This window comes from Electrona antarctica, assembly GCF_951216825.1.
Source record: "Electrona antarctica genome assembly, chromosome: 11".
Taxonomy (NCBI): domain Eukaryota; kingdom Metazoa; phylum Chordata; class Actinopteri; order Myctophiformes; family Myctophidae; genus Electrona; species Electrona antarctica.
In genome coordinates this window covers 47,908,260-47,934,831 of record NC_136792.1, presented here as the reverse complement: position 1 = coordinate 47,934,831, position 26,572 = coordinate 47,908,260, and the positions used below count along the sequence as shown (strand labels likewise).

General features: G+C 42.4%; 1 protein-coding gene across 3 annotated transcripts; it reads left to right on the top strand.

Annotated features, from left to right (window-relative positions):
- The first annotated feature begins 4,464 nt into the window (after positions 1 to 4,464).
- cul5a (cullin 5a) lies at positions 4,465 to 25,678 on the top strand. Of its 3 annotated transcripts, none has more exons than XM_079514599.1 (20): positions 4,465 to 4,537; positions 5,845 to 5,954; positions 7,358 to 7,457; positions 8,186 to 8,362; positions 9,696 to 9,837; positions 10,913 to 11,058; positions 11,907 to 11,987; positions 12,917 to 13,010; positions 13,406 to 13,536; positions 14,415 to 14,522; positions 14,900 to 14,964; positions 15,224 to 15,247; positions 15,339 to 15,489; positions 15,763 to 15,894; positions 16,111 to 16,234; positions 16,361 to 16,536; positions 18,309 to 18,470; positions 19,329 to 19,447; positions 19,894 to 20,017; positions 20,666 to 25,678. In XM_079514599.1, the coding sequence occupies exons 1-20, from the start codon at positions 4,514 to 4,516 to the stop codon at positions 20,858 to 20,860; spliced, it is 2,385 nt and encodes a 794-aa protein (XP_079370725.1). In that variant the 5' UTR covers positions 4,465 to 4,513; the 3' UTR covers positions 20,861 to 25,678. The 3 variants fall into 3 exon arrangements, with proteins under 3 accessions (XP_079370725.1, XP_079370724.1, XP_079370723.1); XM_079514598.1 differs by lacking the exon at positions 4,465 to 4,537 and adding an exon at positions 4,579 to 4,685 and having other exon boundaries at positions 15,357 to 15,489; XM_079514597.1 differs by lacking the exon at positions 4,465 to 4,537 and adding an exon at positions 4,579 to 4,685.
- The last annotated feature ends 894 nt before the right edge of the window (positions 25,679 to 26,572 follow it).

Here is a 26,572-nt window from a genome sequence, read left to right as displayed (position 1 = left end):
TAAATTTTGATTTTGTTGCCTTATGTAGGTTGTTACCGCAACTGTCAGCAGCTGTCAGTTTCCCAAGGGAGTTGGCTTGGAACAGAGTTGATAGACCTTCATGAACAGATTTAGTAAGCAAAGCTAGTGGTAAGCATTTATTTTGCAGATTTGCCACACATTTCGTTAACTTTCCCTAATAGTTTTCTTGTCACTCAATGGCTACAGGTATACAAAATAATCCAGTGTTCAAAGTTGATTTAATTCTTGAGATTGAACATATTTTTTGTCCACTCCCAGGGTTTGAACACAGGATTTTACATTATACAACAGGTCATTTCGAGCAAGCAATCTGATTGGTTGAAAGCTGTGCTTTAACCACGATATTGGAACACCTAATCAAAACAAAGAATTCAGCCGTGCTTTTCTCCCAGAGCGCAGCAGACTCGGTGGATAGGCTAGCTAGTTTCTTGGGACATTTGTGGTTAGGGTTAGCCGCGGCACACTGCCAGGCTCGGGCTACCGGCCAAGGTGCCTGGACCGCTGAGCCACGGCCCAGGCGATTATCTTAGTTTTAAGCGGAACTAGGGTTGTCCCGATCGGATCGGGTGATCTGAAATCGGCTCCAATCTTATGATTTTCAAAAGATCGGAATCGGGGAGAAAAGTTCGGATTTTTAATTGTCTAATGTAAATCTCAAAGAAAGATGTATAAGCAATGAGATTTTGTATAAACTGTTGTGTTTATGCTAGTGGTTTTCCTTCTGGTCCCAGTCAGAGATCATCAAACAGACTAGTCACCCTCAGAGGCGTGAAAGACACCTATGATGGAAACAAAGGAAATGCAACCCCTGCTATGCATGATGGCATAGGTGTCTGTAGTACTCTCTCTGAATGAGAGAGTTACTCTCATTCAGAGATGCGCACGTTTCACAAAACGTGTGCGTTTACCCTAAATGCGTGCGTTGAATTTAGGTCCAGTCCTATTTTAAAAAACGCACGCGCGGGCCGCGCGTTTAGGGTAAACGTGCGAGAAAAGCCTAGGGTAGCTTGGCCGTTAAGAGTTTTAACTTGACTTCAGTTCTGTAGAACTGTATTCACTCTAATTAACCAATACATCATTATTTTGCTTTGATTCCATGCTTTCATAGAAATAAAAAAAACCCTCGTTCTAATAAAAGTATAGTCACATTTTGCCTTTCAATAATTGAAAGGCAACACAACAGACTACACTAGAGTGACATACATTAGGATATTATACAATTATGATATGGCATAAGTGTTATACAAATATAAATATCGGATTGGGAAAGATCGGTATCTGTATGTCTCAATATCAAATGATCGGAATCGGATCGGGAGCAAAGAAACGTGATTGGGACATCCCTAAGCGTGACTGTTGTCTAATTGCAATATTACACGAGAGGGTGTTCTTTATCGTCATTAATGCACTTTTCATTCATTCAAGTTTTATTTATTCTCGAAATTACAATGAGCAATCAAACTAATTTTCAGTGTCGTCGAGTAATACAATCACACATCAGAAGATCAGGAAAAGAAAAACAAAAGGTATATATGTGAATTTGTGAATTACATAGGTTTACAAATAAAAAGCTAAAACTAAAACAAGCTAAAATAAATTTCAAAATGATCTAAAAACAGTTACATATTGTGGGGGTCTGTATGCTCACCAAGGTTTTAAAACGATGCAAGGGTACTACCAATGTGGTCAATTGTAATGTTTTTTGTAGGTCGTTCCATGTATTTGGGCCACAGAAGCTATAAAGGCAGATTTACCTAGTTAAGAGTTAACTTTTGCTACCTTGAATTTGGGGAAATTACTTGACCGGGTGTGGTAGGGTTCAGAGTCCCATTTCAGGAAAGATGAGATGTATTTACTATTTAGGACAATCTCCTAGTATAGCTTTATACAAGAACAGGTGCCAATGCAGTTCTCGTCTCTGTCAGGGAGGACCATCCAACCTTGTTATATAAGATACAATGGTGAGTACCATAGCTATCACCTGTAATAAATCGAATCGATGAGTGATAAACAGAGTCTAGGGATTTAAGAGTGGATGCTGCTGCATGTCTATAGATTATGTCCCCATAATCCAAGACAGACAGGACTTCTGCGATGCCTTTCGGAACTGCAGGCGTGCAATTGACGCCACATCCCTGAACCACTGTCTCTTTCACAACACACGTCACATTAATCTGGAAAAAAATGTATAAATCGTAAATATAGTGAGTGAAGGCTAATTGGCGGTATGGGGGTCTCTTGTACATTAGCCACAGAGATACATTATCTCTGTGGCCAAATGCATATTAATTTGGTGTGAAAGAGTTTGAGAACCACTGGTCTAAAATATACAAAAGTATACAATACATTCAGCCTAAGAAGTTAAATAGACATCCCTAATTTTAAGACGTCACATTCTAATTTTCACAAAATAGTTGAAGTGAAAATAATAATAATACAAATAAAGGTGGGCGGTAAAGGTCAGATGTCATAAAAGTATGTGTCTAAATATTTGATATTGTGCAGATATTTACGATACATTAGGCTTACTATATTTATATTGCATCATCAACGCAAGTATAATAATTAAAGAGGAAGAAAGGGTGGTCTATCTGTATGATGTGTCATTAAAACTAGTCAGACATTCATGTGGATAAAAATACACTAGGCATTCTCTTCAATCTACTGCTCTTGGAGCACAAAAAGAGTGCATCTTACTGTAATTCACCAGGACAATATTGTCATGCATTACAGAAAGGTACTGAAATGTGATGCTTCCATCTTGTCAACCCTGTCCCTATGAGATCCAAGTATTCCCATTTTTCTTTCCATTGCTGGCCTCTGAAACAACCAGATGTCACACGAAGAACTTGTAAAAAATTCATCTTCGATTATATGAACCAACGCAAGGACTACACAAGAGACGGTCACGGCCACACAGCCAACTCAAGGTACGGCCACTGAGCCGACTTGGGGACCCAACACAAGGACAACACAAGAGATGGTCACGGCCACACAGCCAACTCAAGGTACGGCCACGGAGCCGACTTGGGGACCCAACGCAGCTCCTCCAAGGAAAACAAACAAATGAACGGAGCTGAACGTGAATCCCCCCCACCGCCCACCCCTTTTTTCCCTCACTGTATATGTTTCTTTTCCCTTTTTACCTCCTTTATGATGAATTCCTGTTCTGTCCTTTGTCTATATAGAAGTGTCTATTTGTACGTCTCTAAATGTTTTTGATGAATTGAACATTGTGGACCCTATTGGAAACAAGTGTAATGCTTAATTGGGTCGTCCACTCACAGTTAACAGCCTTTGTATTGAGTTTGTGCTTGAAATGTACTGTAATTCTGCAAACTGTTAATACATTTTTTCAATCAATCAAACCTTTGGACCTCATATCTTAAGTGGTAACTGAGCCACCTGGTACTCGCAAGATCTCCAAAACAAACCTCTCTGCCCACATCTGTCTGTAATATAACTGTGATATAATGATACAAGGTATGTTTGTTGCTTTGTTGATGACACAGGGAAGTTCCCTCTGCTAGCAACAAAGCAACACATACATATACTCCCTTGTATCATTAATCCCCTCAAGGAACACATCTACGTTCAAGGACTTGACCTCACGTGGCAAACTTGATAAAGTAGTAGGCCTACAGTGGTTTTCACCTGATTTTGACCCAGGGATCACCATCCAGAATCTGATTAAGAGCAACCTGGGCCTGGAGACCACCACAGTCCTGGCAGAATTAAATGTTGTCCAGCAGGGGGAGTGGGTTTACCCAGGCTACCTTTATAGGGGAACATTTTCCAGTAGCCATTGTTTAGTCTTCTGTTTAAATGTCCTTAAATTGGATGTCAGTTTAACACTGGTTTCCAGGCTGTTCCACTGTGTGGCTCCTATATAAATGAATGAGCCTTTGCCCACTTTACTTTTAAAAGCAGGGAGCACCACACAGCTGCAATACTGGCTCTGGTGAAATGGTTGTGTACCTCGTTTACCTGCCTGAAACATGTTCTTAAAACTGTTGGGACCTCTCCGTATTTAATTTTATGGACCATGGTTAGTGGTCACACACAGACTTCATTATTTTTCTGGCCATAGGGTGCAAATTTAAAATCTACTATAAATACTATTAACATTCAGTGACTGCAGTTTCTTCCAGCGGTGAAATGTCCCTTTAAAGAAAGCAATAAAAAGTGAAAACTTATACAGTAGCCTATAGAAATAAAGAGGGGTGGGACCCTATGGGTGGGACGACAGGGGCCAGTTTAGAATTGCAGCCTCGCGTACATTAACCTTGCTTGAACTTATATAGGTTGAGAGAGAGTTGAGATTCTGAGAATCACTGCTCGAGGCTATAACCACCCTCGGTTGCCGAGGACAACCAAATAGCCAATCACAGTGCGACCCGGCCGTCCCTCTGGGCTATGGGCTCCAGACTTGTAGCAGGCAGGCAGCATCTCGCGAGAATACGCGTGGGGGGGTTGGATAAGTTGAGGAAACATGGCGACGTCTAATTTATTAAAGGTAAGAAACACTCAAACGTACCACAGTCTTTTCACGTTCGTGTACGCATTTCAACTCTTCACTGGCCAACATGTCCACTTTAACCGAGCACACGAATGCATTTGGAACAATCCTTCGGCGCGAGCATTGTCTACAGAGCTACAGAAAGGTGTCTCTTTTTAGCCTTTGCTGCTGCTAGCCCAGTGCGCTAACGTCGCAGCTAACCGTGTGAGCCGGCAAACGCATATATTATCCCCTGTGGAAAGTAAACAAACGAGCCAAACAAATAAACAAACCCCCCCGGGTTTGATACGTGTGTGATAACTGACGTTGTGTGTTTCTATCCGCTATAGTCGGATGGTTGCACAAGGTAATAACAACGATGAGTTATTATGGGCAAGTTATTAGCTGGATAGAATAGCGGACATGCTAACAGTGCAGTGGGACTCAGCTGTGACAGCCCAGGTCAGCCCCCTCCCTCCCTCCGTCCCACTTGACAGCTCGGATAACTTGGCTGGACAACTGGTCTGGCAACGTCAGGAGAACCTGGTGTTACAGACTGTACGTTCCACAACAAACTATAGATGAGATTAAATGAATGAATTGAAAATGGAGGACCCTGATGTAGACAAGTAGCCTATAATTCCCTTTTCTGATTTTATCCTCTTAGCAGATTTTGTATTGACCCTGTACTTTTCGTTTGAACTGTACTCGTTCTACAAACTGAATACAATATTATCAATCAACCACTGAGAAGTGTTCAGGCAAGGGATACACAGATCAGATCACTGATAAATTAAGAGAATGACAGTGATTTGTTTTGAATTAGCTAACTTGCTCAGGGTTGGAGCATATTTTAATAACCTGGTAAGTCAATTGTTTTAAGTGTAGGTCTTTATCTCTGACGCATTATGATGTGAAAACTCTCACTCTGCTCCTCTCCACTTTCTGCCTCTTTCTACCCCCCCCCCCTCATCTCCCCATGATTATCTCTCACAATCCATTATGCCGTCTCTCTTTAACAAATGTAAACACATTTCTCCCATCTGTCTCTCTTTCTGTCTTCACCCACCTCTCTTCTCTTCCTTTCTGTGGCTGTGCACCTTCATATCTTCCTCCACATCCCGCCCTCTCATCCTCTCGTCATCTTACTCCCCAACATTGTCTCTTTGTCTCTCTCTCTCCCTGCCTGCCTTTCTCCCTCCATCAATTTATCCCCGGCTGTCCTTTATGCTTTTATCTCCTTGCCTTTCTTTGTCTCCCTCTTGTTTTGCCTCTTCCTCTCTCCCCATGATGTCTCGCTCTTGACTTCTGCCTCTCTCCTCCAGAACAAGGGGTCCCTGCAGTTTGAGGATAAGTGGGACCTGATGCGTCCCATCGTTCTCAAGCTGCTCAGACAGGAGGCCGTAACTAAGCAACAGTGGTTTGACTTGTTCTCGTAAGTGCTCACACTTATAGCAGTGGTTGCTGCTATTTATCAATCTCTTGAGTTTTCACACAGTGGGAACTGTCTGCATGTGTGTGTTGTTTCTCAACCATTGGGTTGTTTGGGTCACAGGAAAGGATTGCAAACAAAGTACCACTTACAGGAATACTGTAATTTTATATAAGGAACGCTTTTTGTATTGGAGTGTTGTGAAACCACTAGTATAAACAAAATAAAATGTATTGCCGTTGCCTCACCTGAGGCTTTTACATCATAGTTCATACTGTAGTGTATTACGCAAATCCCTTGTTGTTAAACTTGTGGAAAGGGTTTCTACACATCTGTATTGTGAATCTCAGTCAGTAAATCGAAGTGCATGAAGTATTGCTAAGTAAGTAAGCCTTGCTGAACCATGAGTCCCCCATAACGCTAGTATGTCACAGGGACTGACTAACCACCCCCCCCCAATACAACCCTCGATGCTGAGTGCCAAGCAGGGAGGCACTGGGTCCCATTTTTCAGAGTCTCTGTTTGTACTGATATAACTTTATTGTTATTATTGGACAGTTGTCTGGCAAATCACTAAACCCAGGTCATTCTGTCAGATATATTTTTAGTGCATTAAATGCCAGAACACATGACACATGCTGTTTTAGTGTATTGTATCCACACACACACACACACACACACACACACACACACACGGAATAGATAGATAGTAGTAGTAATAGATATGTAGGAAAGCATGGGGATTACTTATAACAGTGTTGTAGAGATATATAGCTGACCACGGCAGACAAATCTAATAGACAATATGTGAAATATATTATTGTTACATTGTTTTTGTGAAAGTATATTAGAATGCACTGATGATAAATAAAACATAATTGAATGTACCAATGGGCTACTAACCCAAAAGACTGATTTAGCAGGGTAGTACTGTAGGTGTTAACCCATTATTGGCGGGAACCCTCTTTTGGTGTTAGCATTATGTTATGCTTTAGCTATTGAAAAATAGCAGATCTACAAGCTCATAGCGCGCCACCGAGTGGCGCGCTATGAGCTTGTAGGTCTGCTATTTTTGACAAATCTAAGCTTTTTCAGAAAACTGTCAGGATGTAGAAGACATTTTTAGAATCTGATCTCCGGTCACAATGGGTTAAATATAAAAGCAGCTGAAGGTCCTTTCAGATGGGCAGCGACTGCACACACCGCGGCTACTAGACCTGGACCTTATTTTTGTTATCACTACGCGTCCCTCATGAGCAGACCTGGAGCAGATCTGTCGCTGATCCAGGCGACGACGAACGCCCTGCGTCACTCGCTCCCCGTCTCAAAGGACCTTTTAGGCTGCTGCTGTCCACTCCACTCCAGTTCATATTATTAATAATGGCTCGTGGTTTTGCGTCTTCCAGTGATGTTCATGCGGTGTGTCTCTGGGACGATAAAGGCCCGGCCAAGATTCACCAGGCTCTCAAAGAAGACATCCTAGACTTCATCAAACAAGCCCAGGCTGTGAGTTTGTTTGTTTGTTTGTGTCTGTGCTGTACAAGTGTTTCCCATAGTGGCATGTTTTGAAAATGTGTGCGTGAGATGCACAGTTCTTGTTCAAATGTGAATCACGATTCTCTCACGATTCTATTTATTCCATGAAAATATTCATGAAAAAAAAGATATAATAAGAGTAAAATAAGAGTAACTAAGATGAACTAGACAGCCAACTAGTGCCGCACAATTCTTCACGGTTCTTCACAAAGTGAGATTGCATAGGTGTCTGAATCTAGATCTCGATTTGTTTTCAATTAATTGTGCAGCACTACGTTAGAATATTGTCTAGTGTGGGTGTGTGCGTGAGCACCTTTATTTGTGCTTCTGTATTTTATTTGGCTATTGCTTTCCCCAACGAAGAGATGTCAAGCTACAGTTTAGAATCTGTTATGGTAAAATGTCAAAACGGAGAAGAAAAAAAGTCCTTATGCACACCTACGGAGGACAGGTGCGTCGGATATCTGGAACTGGAGAAGTAGAAAAAATGCCCCTTTAAGCATTTTATTGAGCAACGTTTCGGTCGTTCAGACCTTCATCAGGCATGTGAAACTGTCAAAAGGAAAACATTTTATTACACTATACCCTGGCCTGCAGTAAACCATAAGTACTTTGTGTGTGTGTGTGTGTGTGTGTGTGTGTGTGTGTGTGTGTGTGTGTGTGTGTGTGTGCGTGTGTGCGCGTGTGTGACCCGACAGAGGGTGCTGAGTCACCAGGACGACACAGCACTGTTGAAGGCCTACATCGTGGAGTGGCGGAAGTTCTTCACACAGTGCGACATCTTGCCCAAGCCGTTCTGCCAGCTAGAGATCACCCTGATGGGCAAACAGGGCAGCAACAAGAAGACCAATGTGGAGGACAGCATCGTACGCAAGGTGAGACATGGGGGAGGAGGAGGCGGAAGAGGGAAGGAAGGAAGAAGTCAGGAGAAAAGAGCCATGCTAGTACACAGTATATAATTTACTGATGAATTGAATTGGCTCCTTGTGATGATGGTGAACTTGGAACGGAGGCTTATGCTGTGATTCGCTCTGGGATAGGATGCCTCAAAATGCACCAGTGATGTCGGCAGCAGTAATTTAACTTCTGCGCTTTCTAGTCGGCTACTCGCTGTAGGCAGTATGTAGGAAATGTCCATATTGCTTCATTGCATGGTCTGATAAGGATCAAATTGGTGATTAATTATCGGTTGATAACATTCGAAGCGGGTGAAAGATGAAGGTGCATGGTAAAAAGTGCGTTGCATCCTGTTACGTATAGTGAAGGACCAGGGGGTGGAGGGGAGCCGTGCGGACTTAGAGCTGAGAGAAATTATGTGTAATATATTATTTACATACAAGAAAATGTGTACGTAGTTCTAAGACACTGTACGACACGTCATATAGTGTCTGTGTACTTTCTTACTCCTCTTCGTCCCCTATGGGACATAAGGCTTCAATGAGTGCTCTCCATTGCATTCGTTCCCTGGCAGCATGTTGCGCCTCTCTCCCCATGGCGGGTTCATCTGTTCCAGCTCCTGTGTCACAGTTCTGGCACCAGGTGGGGTTTGGGCCTGTCTTTTGCCTGCTGGTGTCCATCTTAAGACCACCTTTTGTGATGTGGTCCTGTCCATCCTCAGCACATGTCTCAGCCATTTCAGGTGTCTGTGTGTCTGAAAAAGGAGAGAGGCCGCACAGCTCGTAGTCACGATGCCATCAAAATCTTTATTTTTCCAACGTTTCGGCAACAAGTTGCCTTCTTCAGGGAATGACATACAAGGAGTTACACCAGATATTTATAAGGATTGGGACAAGGGATCAGGGAGTGTCCTCAATCAGGCCAACACCCAAAGTGGGTGATTGGTTGCTGGCAACAGACACACAGGTGTCTGTGTGTAACATCCTTGGTGATGCGCCGGCTCCCTGATAGTGTCCATGTAAAGGAAGGAGTCACATTAATGTGTGTCAGGAGAATTCTGTAAGCGGGAAGCCTATGGGTCACTGTTGGAAGGTGATTAGCAAACACTATTGACCACAACAGAATGAAAGCGTCGTTAACGTGAGCGTCACTGATGCGCGTCAAAGTTAGGGCACTCGTTTATACTGAAAGCATCAAATAGTCGTGATTAATAATTTGAACCGCATTTAACCGACCTAACCCTATCTGTCTTTTGCTCCTAAATTCCTCTCTCTAACTGACTTTCTCTACCTCCCTCCTTCCTCTCTTTAGTTGATGCTGGACACATGGAATGAATCAATTTTCTCCAACATCAAGAGCCGCTTGCAGGACAGCGCCATGAAGTTGGTCCATGCCGAGAGGCTGGGAGAGGCCTTTGACTCCCAGCTAGTCATCGGTGTACGGGAGTCCTACGGTGAGATCTGAGGGAATCGACGCAGAGAAACAACTGACTAAATTCAAAAGCAAAACAGAAATAAAAATTAGATATAGGGCCCTATTTTTGCCAATGCCTTACCCTTCATCCCTAAACTTCTTTGCCTTATCTTTTTTACTATTTTGAAAAACGTTTTAAATAGTTCAAATTGCTGATCTACAAGCTCACAATGTGTTGATGTAGATCGGCTAGTTGAACAATTTTTTTATGTTTTTCAAAATGGTAAAAAAGGCAAAGAAGTTTAGGGATGAGGGATGAGGGGTAAGGCACTGACGGAAAATAGGGCCCAGATACACTGCAACACATAAAAAAACACTCAAATATACAGTATAGTACATTATATACTGTGTACTAGCCATACTGTATGTACTCGCTCTGCAAAACATGGAAACCCAAACACGCTCAAATATACAGCTATGCCATTGCCATACTCTATATACAGTGGTGCCACTAATACATGCACACAAGAAAATGCAGTTACACTTGCACTCAGATTAAACTGCGATGCCCATCTAAAAACACAAACATGCACAAAAATGAATATACAGTACAGAGGATATAGTGCAGCATATAACCATAACAATCGTTCAGATTGGGATAAAAGCATGAAAGTTGGTACAGGCATCCCAAACATAATTGGATGTGGAGGCATCCTGAATTTTCAACATGGCACCCATTTTTCAAAATGCCACCATTGACGTTTATGCAAAATGAATGCTTGGAATGGATTCAGCATCATTGAACCCCCTAGTTTGATATGTCACATGCTACTTAAAGCATAAGGAAATTTAGAAAATATTGCCTTATAATAGGATGTCAATGGTGGCATTTTGAAAAATGGCTGCCATGGCTGCCATGGGTGCCATGAAAATTCAAGATGCCTCCACATCCAATTATGTTTGGGATTCCTTTGGCTATATGTGTACCAAATTTCATGCTTTTATCACAAACTGAACGATTCCTTTATATATTGGAGCTAAGCAGCTGGACTAATAACACTTCCTCCCTTTCTGTTTTTTCCCTGCCACCTTTTTCCTATATCATATCCATTCAGTCAACCTGTGTTCCAACCCCGAGGACAAGCTACAGATCTACAGAGAGAACTTTGAGAAGGCCTACCTGGACTCCACGGAACGTTTCTACAGAACACAAGCCCCGTCCTACCTGCAACAGAACGGAGTCCAGAACTATATGAAATATGTATGGAACAACAAAGAATTTAACCCATTTTGACCTGAGATCAGATTCTTAAAAAATGTCTGTTTGAAAATGACAATTCTCTGAAAAAAGCTATGTTTCCATGTCAGTCGTTCTTCGATTTTTCAAAAATAGCAGACCTACAAGCTCGTAGCGCGCCACTCGGTGGCGCGCTATGAGCTTGTAGATCTGCTATTTTTCAATAGCTAAAGCATAACATAATGCTAACACCAAAAGGGGTTCCCGCCCAGAATGGGTAAAACCATTACATGGCAGCTCAGTATTGTTTGATACAATACAAAAGTAACGATATCCATAAAAGTTAAAAAGCATGTATCTCGTGTTGTTGTACTATACAGTATGTATATTCAAGACGGTAAAATGACGGCACTCAACTAGCGCCAAAAGACACTTAAAGGGGAATTTCTCCCTAACCCTTTTTTTTTTTACAAAAGTAAGTTGATAATTATGTATATTGACAAAAATATATATAGATATAGGGGAGCTGAAGCTGGAGCTGGAGCTGCTGCTGGAGGGGTCTAACGCTAGAACTCCTATTCAATCACGCAATTGTTTTTTTTTGTTTACATCTGTTCTAGATGATGTGATAGCAACACTCCATGCATTGTTGACACTGCACTCTTCCTGGTCTACGTGAGCTGACGTTAGACCCCTCCAGGAGCAGTTCCAGCTCTCCTATATATATCTTTTTTTTAAATATTTTCTTTTGGTCAATATACATAATTATCAACTTACTTTTGTAAAAAAAGGGTTAGGGAGAAATTCCCCTTTAACTGATTTGTTACAGGTTTACTGACTGGACTGGCACTGTAACCCCTTGTTCTCTGCAGGCCGATGCCAAGTTGAGGGAAGAGGAGAAGAGAGCACTTAGATATCTAGAAACGCGCCGTGAATGTAATTCTGTCCAAGCAGTGAGTATTTCCACGGGCTTCCCCAAATACTGAGTTTTTGTTTTTGTTTAGCATGTTCCTTCTGAATTTCTAAAATGTTCTTAATCCCATGATAAATGTCCAAACTGTCCAAAATGGCACATCCCCTAAACAAGGTTTACCTTAAACGTCAGCCTTGAGAAACTCCCTCACTGCAATATGTTTTCTCTTGCTATATGTGGTACATGTATTTAGTACTGTAATTCTAACTTGGAATGTTAACTGAACCAAATGAAACCACGACTGGTTGACAATGTAATAAAGGTACTTGAAATACGAAATACACTCCACACGTCCCAAACTCTTCTCCCTTCTGGCCCCAAAACTGTGGAATGCACTTCCCGTTGCAATCAGAACTGCAGCATCACTCCCAATCTTCCGCCGTAGTCTGAAAACCCACCTTTTCAGACTCCATCATGGCCCATAGCACTTACCCTACCCCCTTAGATAGCACTTTTTAGACTTAGATAGCATTTGAAACAGACTTATAGCATGTCATGTAGACAGCACAATAATTGCATTGTATGTAGTCATAGCACTTCATAGTACATATGTACAGCATAGTATAGTTTATATGTATAGTGTCATTATATAGATATGTTCTAGTTACGTTCTTAGCTTACGCATGTTTCATGATAAATGCTTTTTTATATATGTGATGTATTCCTATGCTTTTTTGTTCTTGCTTAATGTAAATCGCTGGATTAAGAGCGTCTGCTAAATGCCTAAATTGTAAATTGAAATATAAGCTGTGCCAGATTAGACACCAGATGCCCCTCCATCTTTCTTTTTTTGTTTTGTATTTAATTGCTTTCATTATGTCTCTCTTTGTCAGGAGAGGAGACGTATAACCAATTGTTGTGTTAATGTCCGATTCTTGTCTTTGTGATGTTCGGCCCCTTGTGTCCTAGCTTATGGAATGTTGTGTTAATGCCCTGGTGACGTCGTTCAAAGAGACCATCCTAGCAGAATGTCCGGGGATGATCAAGCGGAATGAGACGGACAGTGAGTACACTCCTTTACCTGCTAGTAACGAAGCAAAGTAAATCACAGTGTAGGATGTCATTCAAAGGAAACTTCTCTGTTCTTACAACACCCCTATTCAAAGAGATCCTGTGGGCCACAATAATTTTCTGTTAACCCATTTAGGCCCGTGACGTCAAAATTTCCAGTTTTCCAGTTTTCTGAAATAAATATTTTCACGATTTAAAAAAAATAGCAGACCTACAAGCTCGTAGCGCGCCACTCGGTGGCGCGCTATGAGCTTGTAGATCTGCTATTTTTCAATAGCTAAATTATAACAATGTTTAAAACACCAAAAGGGGTTCCCGCGCAAAATGAGTTAACTGTATTTGTGTAAGTGCTCATTTCCGAGCCCACCCTCCTCTCTCCCTGTGTAGAGCTGCACTTGATGTTTTCACTGATGGACAAGGTTCCCAACGGTATCGAGCCGATGCTCAAAGACCTGGAGGACCACATCATCAACGCTGGACTGGCAGACATGGTGGCTGCCGCTGAGACTATCACTACTGTAAGTACACATAGAGACTTGAATAATACAGGTATACTGTACTTGAGCTCAAACTAACCAGTAAGACGCCCTGAGGGCGAGAAGCGACCTCGCCCGCACGCATCCGTCTGGGTGGCGGCAGACTGCTGAGCGAACGCTGGCGCTTTGGCATGGGGGGGTCAGATCAACATATGGAATGAATTATGTGCTGGCCATATATGGAGCGTGTCTTGAGTGTACAGGGTTTGATAAATGGTGCATTTATATACATTTACATATTTACATATTTACATAGATAGATTGTGCATTACATTCACCCATACATACACCCATGCCGGAGGAAACCATGCAAGGCACCAACCTGCACATCAGGAGCAATTAGGGGTTCATTGTCTTGCTCAAGGACACTTTGACACTAACTCTGGGGAAGCCTGCGTTCGAACTGGCAACCTTGCGGTTCCCATCCTGGAGCTGCGGTGGGATCCCAAATAACGCCTCAGAGGCACTGTGTGGCAGTCGCTCTCCGTGGTGCTGAACTCAACTCTCCTACTCCATGTGGAGAGGCTGGACAGTATTTACGCTCCATAGTATTGACGGCATTGACACACATTAAATTATTATAGACACGCAATCCTGATCCTGAGATCCCGTCAATACAATAAGATCTGGCATGATGATTCCTTGCACAGTATCGCAGTGCCGGAAAATGGCAACTATTGCGGCTGTATCTAGGCAGTTCAAAAAAGCCGCCAGGAGCGGCTAAACATTGAATGGCACACGCACGCACAACACACAACAACTACAGCTCCTGGCTCCTACAGTCAGCAACCTCATGGGGTTATTTGAGGAAAGGGTTATCATTTTTTTGTGTGTGTCTCTCTCTCTCTCTCTCTGTCCAGGACTCTGAGAAGTATGTGGAGCAGCTGCTGACTCTGTTTAACCGGTTCAGTAAGCTAGTGAAGGAAGCCTTTCAGGACGATCCCCGCTTCCTCACAGCCAGGGATAAGGTCTGTCGTTCCACCCTAACTTAACGTACATCCACAACTCTCCCAGGCCTCTTTTCCACCAGGGTTTGAACCGGTTCAGTTATTTTTTTCCTGCCTAATATTGAACGAGTTCAGAGCGTTTCCACTGAAAATTAATCGGGTCAGAACCATAAAAGTTGGTTCAGAACTGGAACCAACAAAATGTCCACCGGTTCCGAGAAAGCACCCAAGGTTCCAAGAATCTAGAACGGAACCAGTTCTAGAACCAAAGTTATTTTGGTGGAAAAGAGGCATCTGTGTTACTATAGTATTAACTGTTCATTGCTCCATTAAGTCTGTGGAGAGATACTCAGTAATTTCTTTATAACTTGTTTGTGTGTTATTCTCCATTTCAATAGGCGTACAAAGCTGTTGTCAACGATGCAACAATATTCAAGCTGGAGCTGCCATTGAAGCAGAAGGGGTGAGAGAAACACTACGTTTTTAATTATTTGGTGAATAATGTCAGGTTTTAACCAGCTGCTGCAAGGGATTTTCTTTGGTTAAAATAAGTTAAAAAGCTCTATATTGATAGTGATAGTAGTCATTGCTATAGAGTGTTTGTACAGGAGTCTCCATGTCTCTCCAGATTTTTATAAAAAAATATTGAGAATATTGAGTGTTTTGCATTTAAATTGTAAGTGCACAGTTGTGTTTACACCTATGATTTGTCTTTTTCAAAGGGGAGGAAATAAGACATCCAACAGGTAGGCAAACGTTATTTTTTTCATCTTTAGTACTATATATATAAAAAAATCACACTTCTGTTAAGTGAGGGGCGCTCTTACCATCATACAGGTCTTTATCTGTCTGTAGTGTTGGTCTCAAGACTCAGCCAGAGTCAAAGTGTCCTGAACTGCTGGCCAACTACTGTGACATGCTGCTGAGAAAGACTCCTCTCAGCAAGAAGCTCACCTCGGAAGAGATAGAGCTTAAACTCAAAGAAGTGGTGAGTGACTGACTGGTTTCCACTACGATATAACAAGCAGATAATGTCATGTATTTAGAACAGGACTAAAGTTTTTGCATGCATAAAGACCGTGTATAATTATACAAATAAGTATGGGAGAGTAATGAGTATAAATGTACACTGTCACCAGGTGAACTCCCAATTTGTTTATCAGTAAGACTTAAGAATCACTGGTATAGCACTCCTGGATTTTTGAGAAACTGGATTTGGAGTGTCGGCTAAAATGACAAAAAATGTCAATTGTTTTTCCAGCTGTTGGTGTTGAAGTATGTCCAGAACAAAGACGTGTTCATGCGCTACCACAAGGCCCACCTGACCCGGCGTCTCATCCTGGACATCTCGGCAGACAGCGAGATAGAGGAGAACATGGTGGAATGGCTCAGGGTGAGTTAGTTAAAAACTCCCAAACCCCCCACTACAAGTTACACACATGAAGGTTTTGAGTCCTTCCAAGGTACACCCTTAAAGACCACCCCTTTTGGGATATTATTGGTATTATTGTTGTACTAGTTTTAATTGTCCTTCGTTGGTATTTTACTATTTAATGGATACATTGTCTTTCTTCATATTGCCTATTTGTTCATAATATGCCCTGTGTAGGAAGTGGGGATGCCAGCGGACTATGTGAATAAACTGGCCAGGATGTTTCAAGACATCAAGGTGTCGGAGGACCTCAACCAAGTCTTCAAAGAGATGCATAAACACAACAAGTTGGCACTGCCAGGTACCGTATTATTATTATTATCATGGCTTACATATTATTTTATAATGTACTTTTTATACTTTGGCGTGAATGAGATAAGCCGCTGTATTAACCAGGCATGCATGTCTCTTTTGGCTCTCCTTGTAGCGGACAGTGTGAACATAAAGATCCTGAATGCTGGCGCGTGGTCGCGGAGCAGCGAGAAGGTGTTTGTGTCGCTGCCCACCGAGTTGGAGGACCTCATCCCAGAGGTGGAGGACTTCTACAAGAGGAACCACAGCGGACGCAAGCTGCACTGGCACCACCTCATGTCCAACGGCATTGTGAGTGGACACATGTACACTGCACTGGCACCACCTCATGTCCCACGGCATTGTGAGTGGACACATGTACACTGCACTGGCACCACCTCATGTCCAACGGCATTGTGAGTGGACACATGTACACTGCACTGGCACCACCTCATGTCCAACGGCATTGTGAGTGGACACATGTACACTGCACTGGCACCACCTCATGTCCCACGGCATTGTGAGTGGACACATGTACACTGCACTGGCATCAGCTCATGTCCCACGGCATTGTGAGTGGACACATGTACACTGCACTGGCACCACCTCATGTCCCACGGCATTGTGAGTGGACACATGTACACTGCACTGGCATCAGCTCATGTCCCACGGCATTGTGAGTGGACTGGACACATGTACTCAATATACACATGTATTGAGTAGAGGCACGGTGGCGCAGTCGGTAGCGCTCTCGCCTCACAGCTCGAAGGTCCTGGGTTCGATTCCCGCTTGAGCGTACTGTAGGTACCCTCACGAAAAACATCCAGTAGTCCTGGTCTCTATACTGCTTCCCCCTGGCCGGCCGGGGCACCTGGTGGAGGGCAAAGGAACCGGTTGGAGTAACGTGTTCCTTCCACACGCTACGTCCTACATGCAGCTGGGGGAAACTCCCCCCTGTCACGTGAAAAGAAGCGACTTGGACTCCTCATGCATTGAAGGAAATGAGTATAGTCCGTTGCTCTCCCCAGGTTGGCAGAGGGAGTGTAGCGCCCAGGATTACACAAGACAATTGACAATGGGTGAAAAGAAATGTGTTACAAAAATTGTGGGATAAAAAATAAATACACATGGATGCTGAAATACAGGCAACAGATGCTTACACTAACACTACTAACTACACATACACTAACTGGAAAAAAAGCTTCAGTTGAAAATGTGCAGGACGGTCTTTTCGAAGTCTAGAGGGTTTAAGTGGTTACACTTCCTCTCCCCTCCATCTCCTTCTCTGCCTTTTTTTCCAACCCTCCTAACATCCTCTTCTCCCCTCCTCCTCTGTGTAGTGTGTACTGTGTACTTGCACTGTATGTAATGCTGTAGTTATGTGTATAATAGGCTAGCCTCGGTCCCAGGCTCACTTAACTGCGAAAAAGAAGAGCCTGGTCACAACCTAGGACAAATAAGCTATCTAAGGCAGGACTTCCGCCGTGTAACCCCCCCCGGAAGTCAACGTTTTTTGACCAATCGCAGCGTTGTGTTCCAGAAAATGTATTCCCGCTGAAATGATCATTGGGTGGGGACTAGTAAACACAGCCGCACCGCGTGACGTAGTTATCTTACACGCAACACTTCCGCCACTTCCGCTGATAGTCTTTTCAGCGTAGGTCTTGGCCAGGGTGATAATAGGCCTATCTCACAGCCCCCTTTCCACGCCCCCTTCCGGAGCTAGTGGTGTCATTTAACCATTAGCATTTACACTTTCTTTCTCTGGAGAATCTAAGTACATTTCCTAATGTTAAAATGTCAAAGACCGATAATAATGTGAAGAAAACACAATGGTATAACAACTCAAATAAGTAGAATAAACCTTACCTTTACAAAACGGTAGTTTGTGGCTTGTGAAAATACCTCTTTTAACATGGAAGCCTATGGACCGCAGAAAAAATAACACCATTAGCTCCAAAAGGGGGCGTGGAGTATCTGTGAGATAGGCCTATTAGGACACCTTCTAAAACGAGACGCTGCATCTCAAGGGGCCATCCTCCCCAATAAAATTCTGACAAATTCTCCTCCTCCTCCTCCATCAGATCACCTTTAAGAACGAGGTGGGTCAGTATGACCTGGAGGTCACCACCTTCCAGCTGGCTGTGTTGTTTGCATGGAACCAGAGACCCCGTGAGAGGATCAGCTTCGAGAACCTCAAGCTGGCCACAGAGCTGCCTGACGCCGAGCTGCGCCGCACACTCTGGGTGAGAGGACAGACGAGAACGCACTCTGGAACACACTTGGGGTGCATACTTAGTTTAGACTAGTCATTGGTTAGACATGGGGTTAAGGTTAGGTTTAGGTGTGCTGCCCCGTGGGAGGTTAGGTTTAGGGTGAGGGTTTGAGATAGGTTGTATAGGTTGTACGTGTAGGACTAATGACTGGTCTAACTAATGACTAGTCTAAACCAAAAACTGCATTGCAATCAGAACTGCCGACTCACTCCCAATCTTCCGCCGTAGTCTGAAAACTCACCTCTTCAGACTCCATCTTGGCCCGTAGCACAAGCTAAACTTATGTCATTTAGATTTAGTAGGTCTGCTATTTTTCTGCTTGTAGGTCTGCTATTTTTCGAGGTGAGTATGAGTATAGTACATTTAGGCCTGCCTAAATGGGTTAATGTACTATACTCATAGCCTCTATCCAAGAACCCTAGTTCTTGGCTTGCTATTTATTTAATGTGTGTATTTGATGTATTTCTATGTATTTGATTACCATGTGGTGTTCTCGCTTACTGTAAATCGCTCTGGATTAAGAGCGTCTGCTAAATGCCTAAATTGATGAGCAGCAGATTCATATACAGTACACACACGCACCGAGGTGACGGACACAAGCTCCCACACACGTTCAAATCCCCCACACCCTCTCTCACATACAGTACATGTGCACTGATACGAGTGGGACAGCCATGCAAAGATTGCACACATACACATGGACCATTTTATCATTTTACCATTAACTTTTACATCCTTCGTTTGATTTAATCTTTTGCCTGCAGTTCCTGGTAAGCTTCACACCCCACGCGTGCACAGTCATCATGTCTTTGTCCCCTCTGTCCACAGTCCCTGGTGGCCTTCCCTAAACTGAAGAGACAGGTTTTGTCCTACGAACCGTCGGTTACATCGCCCAAAGACTTCACCGACAGCACACTCTTCTACGTCAACCAGGAATTCTCTCTCATGTAAGTCCATTTATATGCTGTTATTTGTGTTTATAGTCTAGGCGTGGCTGTGGTAGTATTGTTTTAGGTTTATTTTTTTATTCGCACAATTAAATCGGTACTAAAATATAATTTTTTTAAAAGAGAAAGATAAGTGGAGGTGAGAATAGAAAGCCATAAAGGGATTATACATGGCCCTCACCTAAGATAATAAACGCTATTTGTTTATTAAGTATAATTATAACTTAATTATAATTATATAAACTTAATTATAAGTTAGACAAAGTAATCAAACATAAGGTATGTTTTTATATCAGGAATATGTACCATTCTTAGGGAATATCAGAAATGTAGGGAGACAATTTAGTGTGTAGATGGAATGAAAGTTTTAATGTTTTGAACCTCGTTGTCAAATTATGAATCAACGCTCCATGGGAATATTCATATCATTCCACTTTCCGTCTCAGCAAAAACTCCAAAGTCCAGAAGCGCGGAAAGATCAACCTCATTGGTCGCCTGCAGCTCACAACGGAGAGGATGAGGGAGGAGGAGAACGAAGGAATCGTTCAGCTGAGAATACTCAGAACTCAGGTATGATGAGAATACTCAGAACTCAGGTATGATGAGAATACTCAGAACTCGGGTATGATGAGAATACTCAGAACTCTGGTATGATGAGAATGCTCAGAACTCGGGTATGATGAGAATACTCAGAACTCAATCAATATGGTGTGCAGGGTTTGCACAGATGCTGGAAATCACTGAATCGGCAGTGTTGAATTTAGTTTGACTTACTTTCAGTTAATTGAATTGGTGATGATTCTGTATGAAGTAGAAATACAGTAGAAAATAATAATAATACACTTTATTTGTATAGCACCTTTTCTGCCCTATACAGGGCAGAAAAGAAAAACAAGAAAAAGCTTAAAATATCATTAAGACAAGCAAAAACAGAATAACCTTAAGACAATAAAACAATAGCAAAGTGCATAAAACTGGCAGCAAACCATAACCATCTTTTTAGGCAGGGCAGTATTTGAGGACCTAAGAGGGCAGTTTGGGACATATCTAGGCAGGCAGTCGTGGCGCTAGGAAGGTGCAAGACCATTTAGAGCTTTATAAACAAGTAAAGGAACCTTACCGCCTTTCTCTCCCCTTCCTCTTCATCACCCTGTCTGCTCCCTTCCCATCTCTCCTCATCCCCACCCTGCAAACCACCTCACCCCTTCTCCCTCTCAGGAGGCCATCATACAGATCATGAAGATGCGCAAGAGGATCAGCAATGCCCAGCTGCAGACGGAGCTGGTCGAGATCCTCAAGAACATGTTCCTGCCACAGAAGAAGATGATCAAGGAGCAGATCGAGTGGCTCATCGAGCACAAGTACATCAAGCGAGACGAGACCGACATCAACACGTTCATCTACATGGCCTAGAGGGAAGAGGAGAACACACTGTACTGTACTGAGAGACAGAGACGGGGAGGGAGACCGCTTTTTCTCTAGCTCTGTTTTTGTGCACGACCGCGGCCTGCTGCGACCGAACGATTTAAAACAACTGACAGAAGAGCAAAGGGAGGGGAGGATTGTAAAGAAAGATCCATATAAAGGAGGGGACGTTGTGTTTGGAGATGGTTTGGACGGGCAGGTGGGTTTTTACTGACGACGAGCGACGACGACAACAAAGATGAGGTTTTCTGCCGGCCGGTGGAGTGTTTTTTTCTTGTGTTCTAGTGAGAGCGTTCCACCAGTTGATCAGATTGTCGTGTGTGACACAGAGTCGAGTCGAGGCCGACCAGCCAGACTTTTGCCTGGCTGGCTGTAACGCCTCTAACCGCCTTCTTGTGTTGTTGACGGCAGGGAGGTGGCAGCTGAGCACGGTGTGTGACGGCCCACTCCACTCACTGCTCCGAGAGGAAATCAATTAATGACATGATTGAATTAAATACTTCCTGCCTTACCGTTTCCTTTTATAAACAGGCTGCAGAAGAGAAGCCGGGGAGGACGGACGGACGGGAGGAGAAACTGACCAGTAGACGTCAATCACTTGATGTCACACAGGTCTAATCTGTGGCCATTTTGTGAGAAGGCCACTGGCCAACGTTACGTCCACTATTCTGCATCCCTCCCACTGAGGATTGAATTTGTTTAGGGATGTATAGTAACATTGGGCAAGAGGAGGCCCATGAGGAGGAATGAACAAAGACTGACTAAATTCATACTACCGAGGAGTATTTTGCCAAATGTGTGTGTGTGTGTGTGTGTGTGTGTGTGTGTGTGTGTGTGTGTGTGTGTGTGTGTGTGTGTGTGTGTGTGTGTGTGTGTGTGTGTGTGTGTGTGTGTGTGTGTGTGTGTGTGTGTGTGTGTGTGTGTGTGTGTGTGTGTGTGTGTGTGTGTGTGTGTGTGTGGCTGGCATTTTCTGTGTGTGTGTGTCTGCGACGTGTGTGTGTCCATCTCAACAGCATGCTGCTCTCTGAAATGTGTGCATTCATTGGAGGATCTGTTCTGTTCAGTAATGGTTGTGTCTTGAAGGTCATAATAATAGTACAAGATGTTACCCCCCCCCTGGACAAATTCTGGTAAGCTGTGGCTCGTATGGCAGGCAACCAGCCATGATTTGCAGTTTAGTTGGCTGCTAATAGTTAAGTTTGGCGAGTTTTTTTTAAATGTAACGACCCACGGCTGGGTGGACAGAAAGAATCCTCGTAGAAAAAAAACGCCAAGACAATGAAATGGAACAAATTACCTTTAAGACAGTACACACAAGACAGTACACACTGAAGTAATCCTCCTGTGACAATTTATTCACCTCAGTAAAGAACTAAAGAAGCATTAACTTTGTGTGAATTTCAATTCCAGCAAACGCCCGACTCAAAGTCAGAACACGACGTACATATCAAATAAAAAAAAGAAAGTCCCCTAAAGACATGAGCTTATGCAGATAATTGTGTTGTGTATTCACACTGCATTACAAGTAATTGAACTATAAAGTACGTACAGTACAGTCTTGACAGTGCACTCTTTTGCATTACTAAAAAGGTCTTCATTACAAATGAAATGCCCCAAGAGGGCTATACCGAGAGGAGCTATCAAATTGGTGTCGTACTGCGGACCTCTCCCGTCACCGGTGTGTCTGTGAATTTGACCCGTGGTGATGACTCGACAGAACATTTTACAATCTTAGAGCCCGACCAATACATCAGTCTGGACAACATAATCAGTCATTATTTTACTTGATGTTTTTTTTTTTATGTTGGTATCGGCAATTCTGCAAGTCTTGTTACCACGTTAAACTCGGTGTCCCTACTTTTAGCATGTCATAGGCAATGTTCAAAAGTATACAATACAAAAGTAGCTGAGCTACACAATCTCTCAACACATGGCGATGCGCTGTGAGCTTGTAGACCGGCTATTGAAATGTTTTTTCGAATGGGGCTTTAAAGTGGTTAAATAAAGTTCATCTGTTTTTTTTGTTTTTTCTATCAAGCATTTGTTTATAAAGATAAATGTCCTAAAATAGTTTTTCTAATTAATTTTGAATTTATTTTGGTCTAGGTCTCGGACCCATTGGTCGGGCTCTTGTACGAAGTACCCCACTCTATGTTCCAAAGTTCATTAGTAGATTGATGCAATGTCTCTCAAACGATCCGTTCAGCACCAGACATTTGCTAGTGTATGTGGTCAGTAGAGTATGAGTACAGTAGCTGACAAGGTGGTTGTATTACTGTACTGTTAGGGCTAAAAGTAATATAATAACATGCACATTTTATTTTTGTTTGTTTTTTTCTTATATACTGTAGGATGAACAATAATTTACACAAGGTTTTCTCTTGAATAACTTTTGCTTCCTGGTCAGGCTGTCGGTTGCAGGCAGCAGCACTTTGTGTGACTACGTTGTTATGAAATATATAAAGGCTGGTGCAATATTCTGACGTTGGCTTGACCTCAATGTGTCCCATAATACCTGATGTTTCTCGTCATTGCTGAGGGAGCGAAAGGAAGATGGAGAAGATGAGAGGATGTTGCCAAATTGCTCTTGAAGCAACCCCTAGACAAAGAAATCCTCCTCCCTAAGGCAAAATGTCTTTCCATGAGTTTTGTTTTATTTTCATGCTGGAGAATACAAGTCTTTATTGCTGTTTTTGGCGAAACAAAAAACTATTTGTGACATATTACATTGTTTTGTTTGTATTTACAGTATCATTTTCATAATGGGTATTCTAGCACAAGATGAGATGAATGTACTCTGGGTCAGTGGTTCCCAAAGTGGGGTCCAGCTAAATGATAGTTTGCAACCAAATGGACCCTTATGGGTCTGTAACTCTTGAGGCCTCATTCACACGTACCAAACACCAATCAAGCAAATGTTTGGTCGTTTTTTTTGGGCCACCACAATGCTTTTCCAATGGCAGTCACATGGTTTGATCAAACATTTGTGTTTGATTGCTGATTGCTGGTGGTGTTCTGCCCCTCCCCCCTCATCAAACAAAAATGTTTGGTCAAACCATGTGACTCCCATTGGAAAAGCATTGTGGTGGCCCAAAAAAACAACCAAACATTTGCTTGATTGGTGTTTGGTATGTGTGAATGAGGCCTAAGAGTGTACAAATGGACCCTAATCCTAACGGGTCCTTAAAAATCTTCTCTTATGGGGGTCCCTGGCATATCTTTTCAAATGGGGGTCCGTGGGCTAATTAGTGTTAATTTGGGGATCCTTGACATGAAACGCTTTGGGAACCACCGCTCTAGGTCATTGTTTCAAAACCTTGTGTTCATTTTCACGGTCAAATTCACATCTTGGACACCATGTGAAGGTTTTTTGTTTTGTTTTTTCCTACCTCATAGAAAACAAAATGAACAGTAGTCAGGGTCCCAAATAAGCACCACAGGTTTAGGTCAAGCTGGTTTCTACCACGCGTAGAGAAAGATATCGAGCTAAATGAAACGGAAGCAGATAACGAGGCAGAAATACTAGCAACTAGCCAGACTACAGTAGTTACGACGGGAACTCAAATAAGTTTATTTACACTGGTTTGGTTTCTGTTTTAACCTCTTCGGTCATTTTGTTTTGTTTGTTGCACTCTGGATTAAATTGTGCCGTCTAGTGCAACGGTCAACATTTTTTTAACCAGATTTGTGTTCTAGAAGCAAGTTGGTTCAAACTGAAATTAGTTTAACACGTTCACTAATTTCAGTCTCTTTGAAGCAATCTGTATTGGCCTGTGAGTTTTGTACAGCATCTGTATATCCCTGTCCTCAGTTATGTCCTTGGCAAGCAAAACATGTTTCTAGAGACTCTGTCGCTATACTATTTTTGGTCACCTGTTTCTCATTGGTGTGACGATAAAATCTGCAGTGTTTATTTCACTTTCTAAACACTTGAAAGTGAAAAAGTGAAATATCCCCTTAATACAACTCTGAAAGTTAAAGGAATTGCCTATAAGGGTGCAGGAACCATTGTTTTTAAAGTACTGATCCTCTGAACAAAAAGGGTGAAAGCTTTTCAATGCTCTGAAAATCTTGAGTAAATTCAATTTATATGTCCATGTTTTGCCTGGCTTCTGTGCAGTAAGGCTATCCACTAGGAAGCTCTCTTTGCAGTGCTGGATTATTTCTCTTGTGATCCTCACATCACTGAGAGCCTAGCATGTTTTTTTTTTTAGTACTTTGAGCACTAAATGTTAAGCACTAAAAGTTAAACATGTCAACTGCATGTGACAATGCTGCTGCATTTGGAATGGGCTTGCATTAGCATCAGTGCCCGTGGCCAGTGTTTCGCATAAGCTTACGTTGCCCAGGAGAAATGATTTGAAGAAAAAAAAACGGGTGATAAAAAAAACAGGTTAACAAAATAAATGTGATTGTATTTTCACTGCACTGAAATCCTAAATGGTTCAATATTACAACACATACTCTTGAAGGGAGAAAATGGGCAGAATGGAGTGTTTTTCAGCTGAAGATTGCCCTGAACACTGCATATCCTTTACTTTATTTTGTTTTTTGGGAGGGGGGGTTGTTGGCGTCTGAACTGAAATCAGCCTATGCCATTCATGCTAAAGTATGATCTATCCTGCAAAAGACATCAATTTGTTAACTACTTTCTGAGAACTAAATTACCAATAATCCTCTTAAAGTGTACCATGAATTGTTTTGTTGTTGTCAATTTTGTTTCATATGTTGCAACAAAAACCCAAAGGCCCTCCTGAGACTGACTTTTCATGATATTTATTATATTTATACATCATTCAGAATGTCATTTGCTTCATGCGTTTTAATTATTTTATTTTGTTATATTTGTAGAGAATCCCTTTTCCTCAAGACGGTCATACCATACCTTTTATTGGTATATTCATAAAGAAGGCCATTGTTGAAAATGTAGAGGTGCTGGTTTGTCAAAAAGGTTCAGATAGTAGCTCACATGCAACATATAGATTTATTTAGAAATTAAAACCAACATATCTCTGCTGTCTGGAAGACTCCAAAATGTTTCAGGAGATGGAAAAAAAAGTTAACAGGTTTTTGTCGAAGCGATTTTTAATACTTTTCATTAGTTCAATATTTTTGTTTAACCAACACAAACATAAATTAATTATCCTCATTCAGGGTTAGTGGATGACAGGAAGGAGTGGAAGGAATGTTTATATTGCCTACTGTGATTACCAAATGTATCCCACCTACAATAGTAATATAGAACAGAACTGGAAGCCATCAATATAAATTGGCTCACACTCACAGTTATGCATTATAGGAGAGGACATCCATGCCTAGCCAAACAACAAAACACTTCACCCTCTCTGCAGCGATGTTCCCAAAATGACCAGTAGAGTGCGCCAGAATATTTGGCTCTTTATCGCCTCAGCAGGCCAGGGTGCATGTTGGGTCAGCAAGGTCACAGACTCCATCACAGCACGAAAATATTATATACCATGACTAAACTAAAGAATGATAAAGTGGTGAGTAATTACACTACACAACTGAACGTCACGGCAGGCTTTACATATTTACATATCTGACTGGTCACGTGTGTGTGTGTGTGTGTGTGTGTGTGTGGGGGGGGGGGGGGGGGGGGTAGTCGTGCTGCATGCTGTTAATGTTATTGTTAGCCCACTGCTGCTGGTACTGGAACTTTTCAACCTGTTTCATATCAAG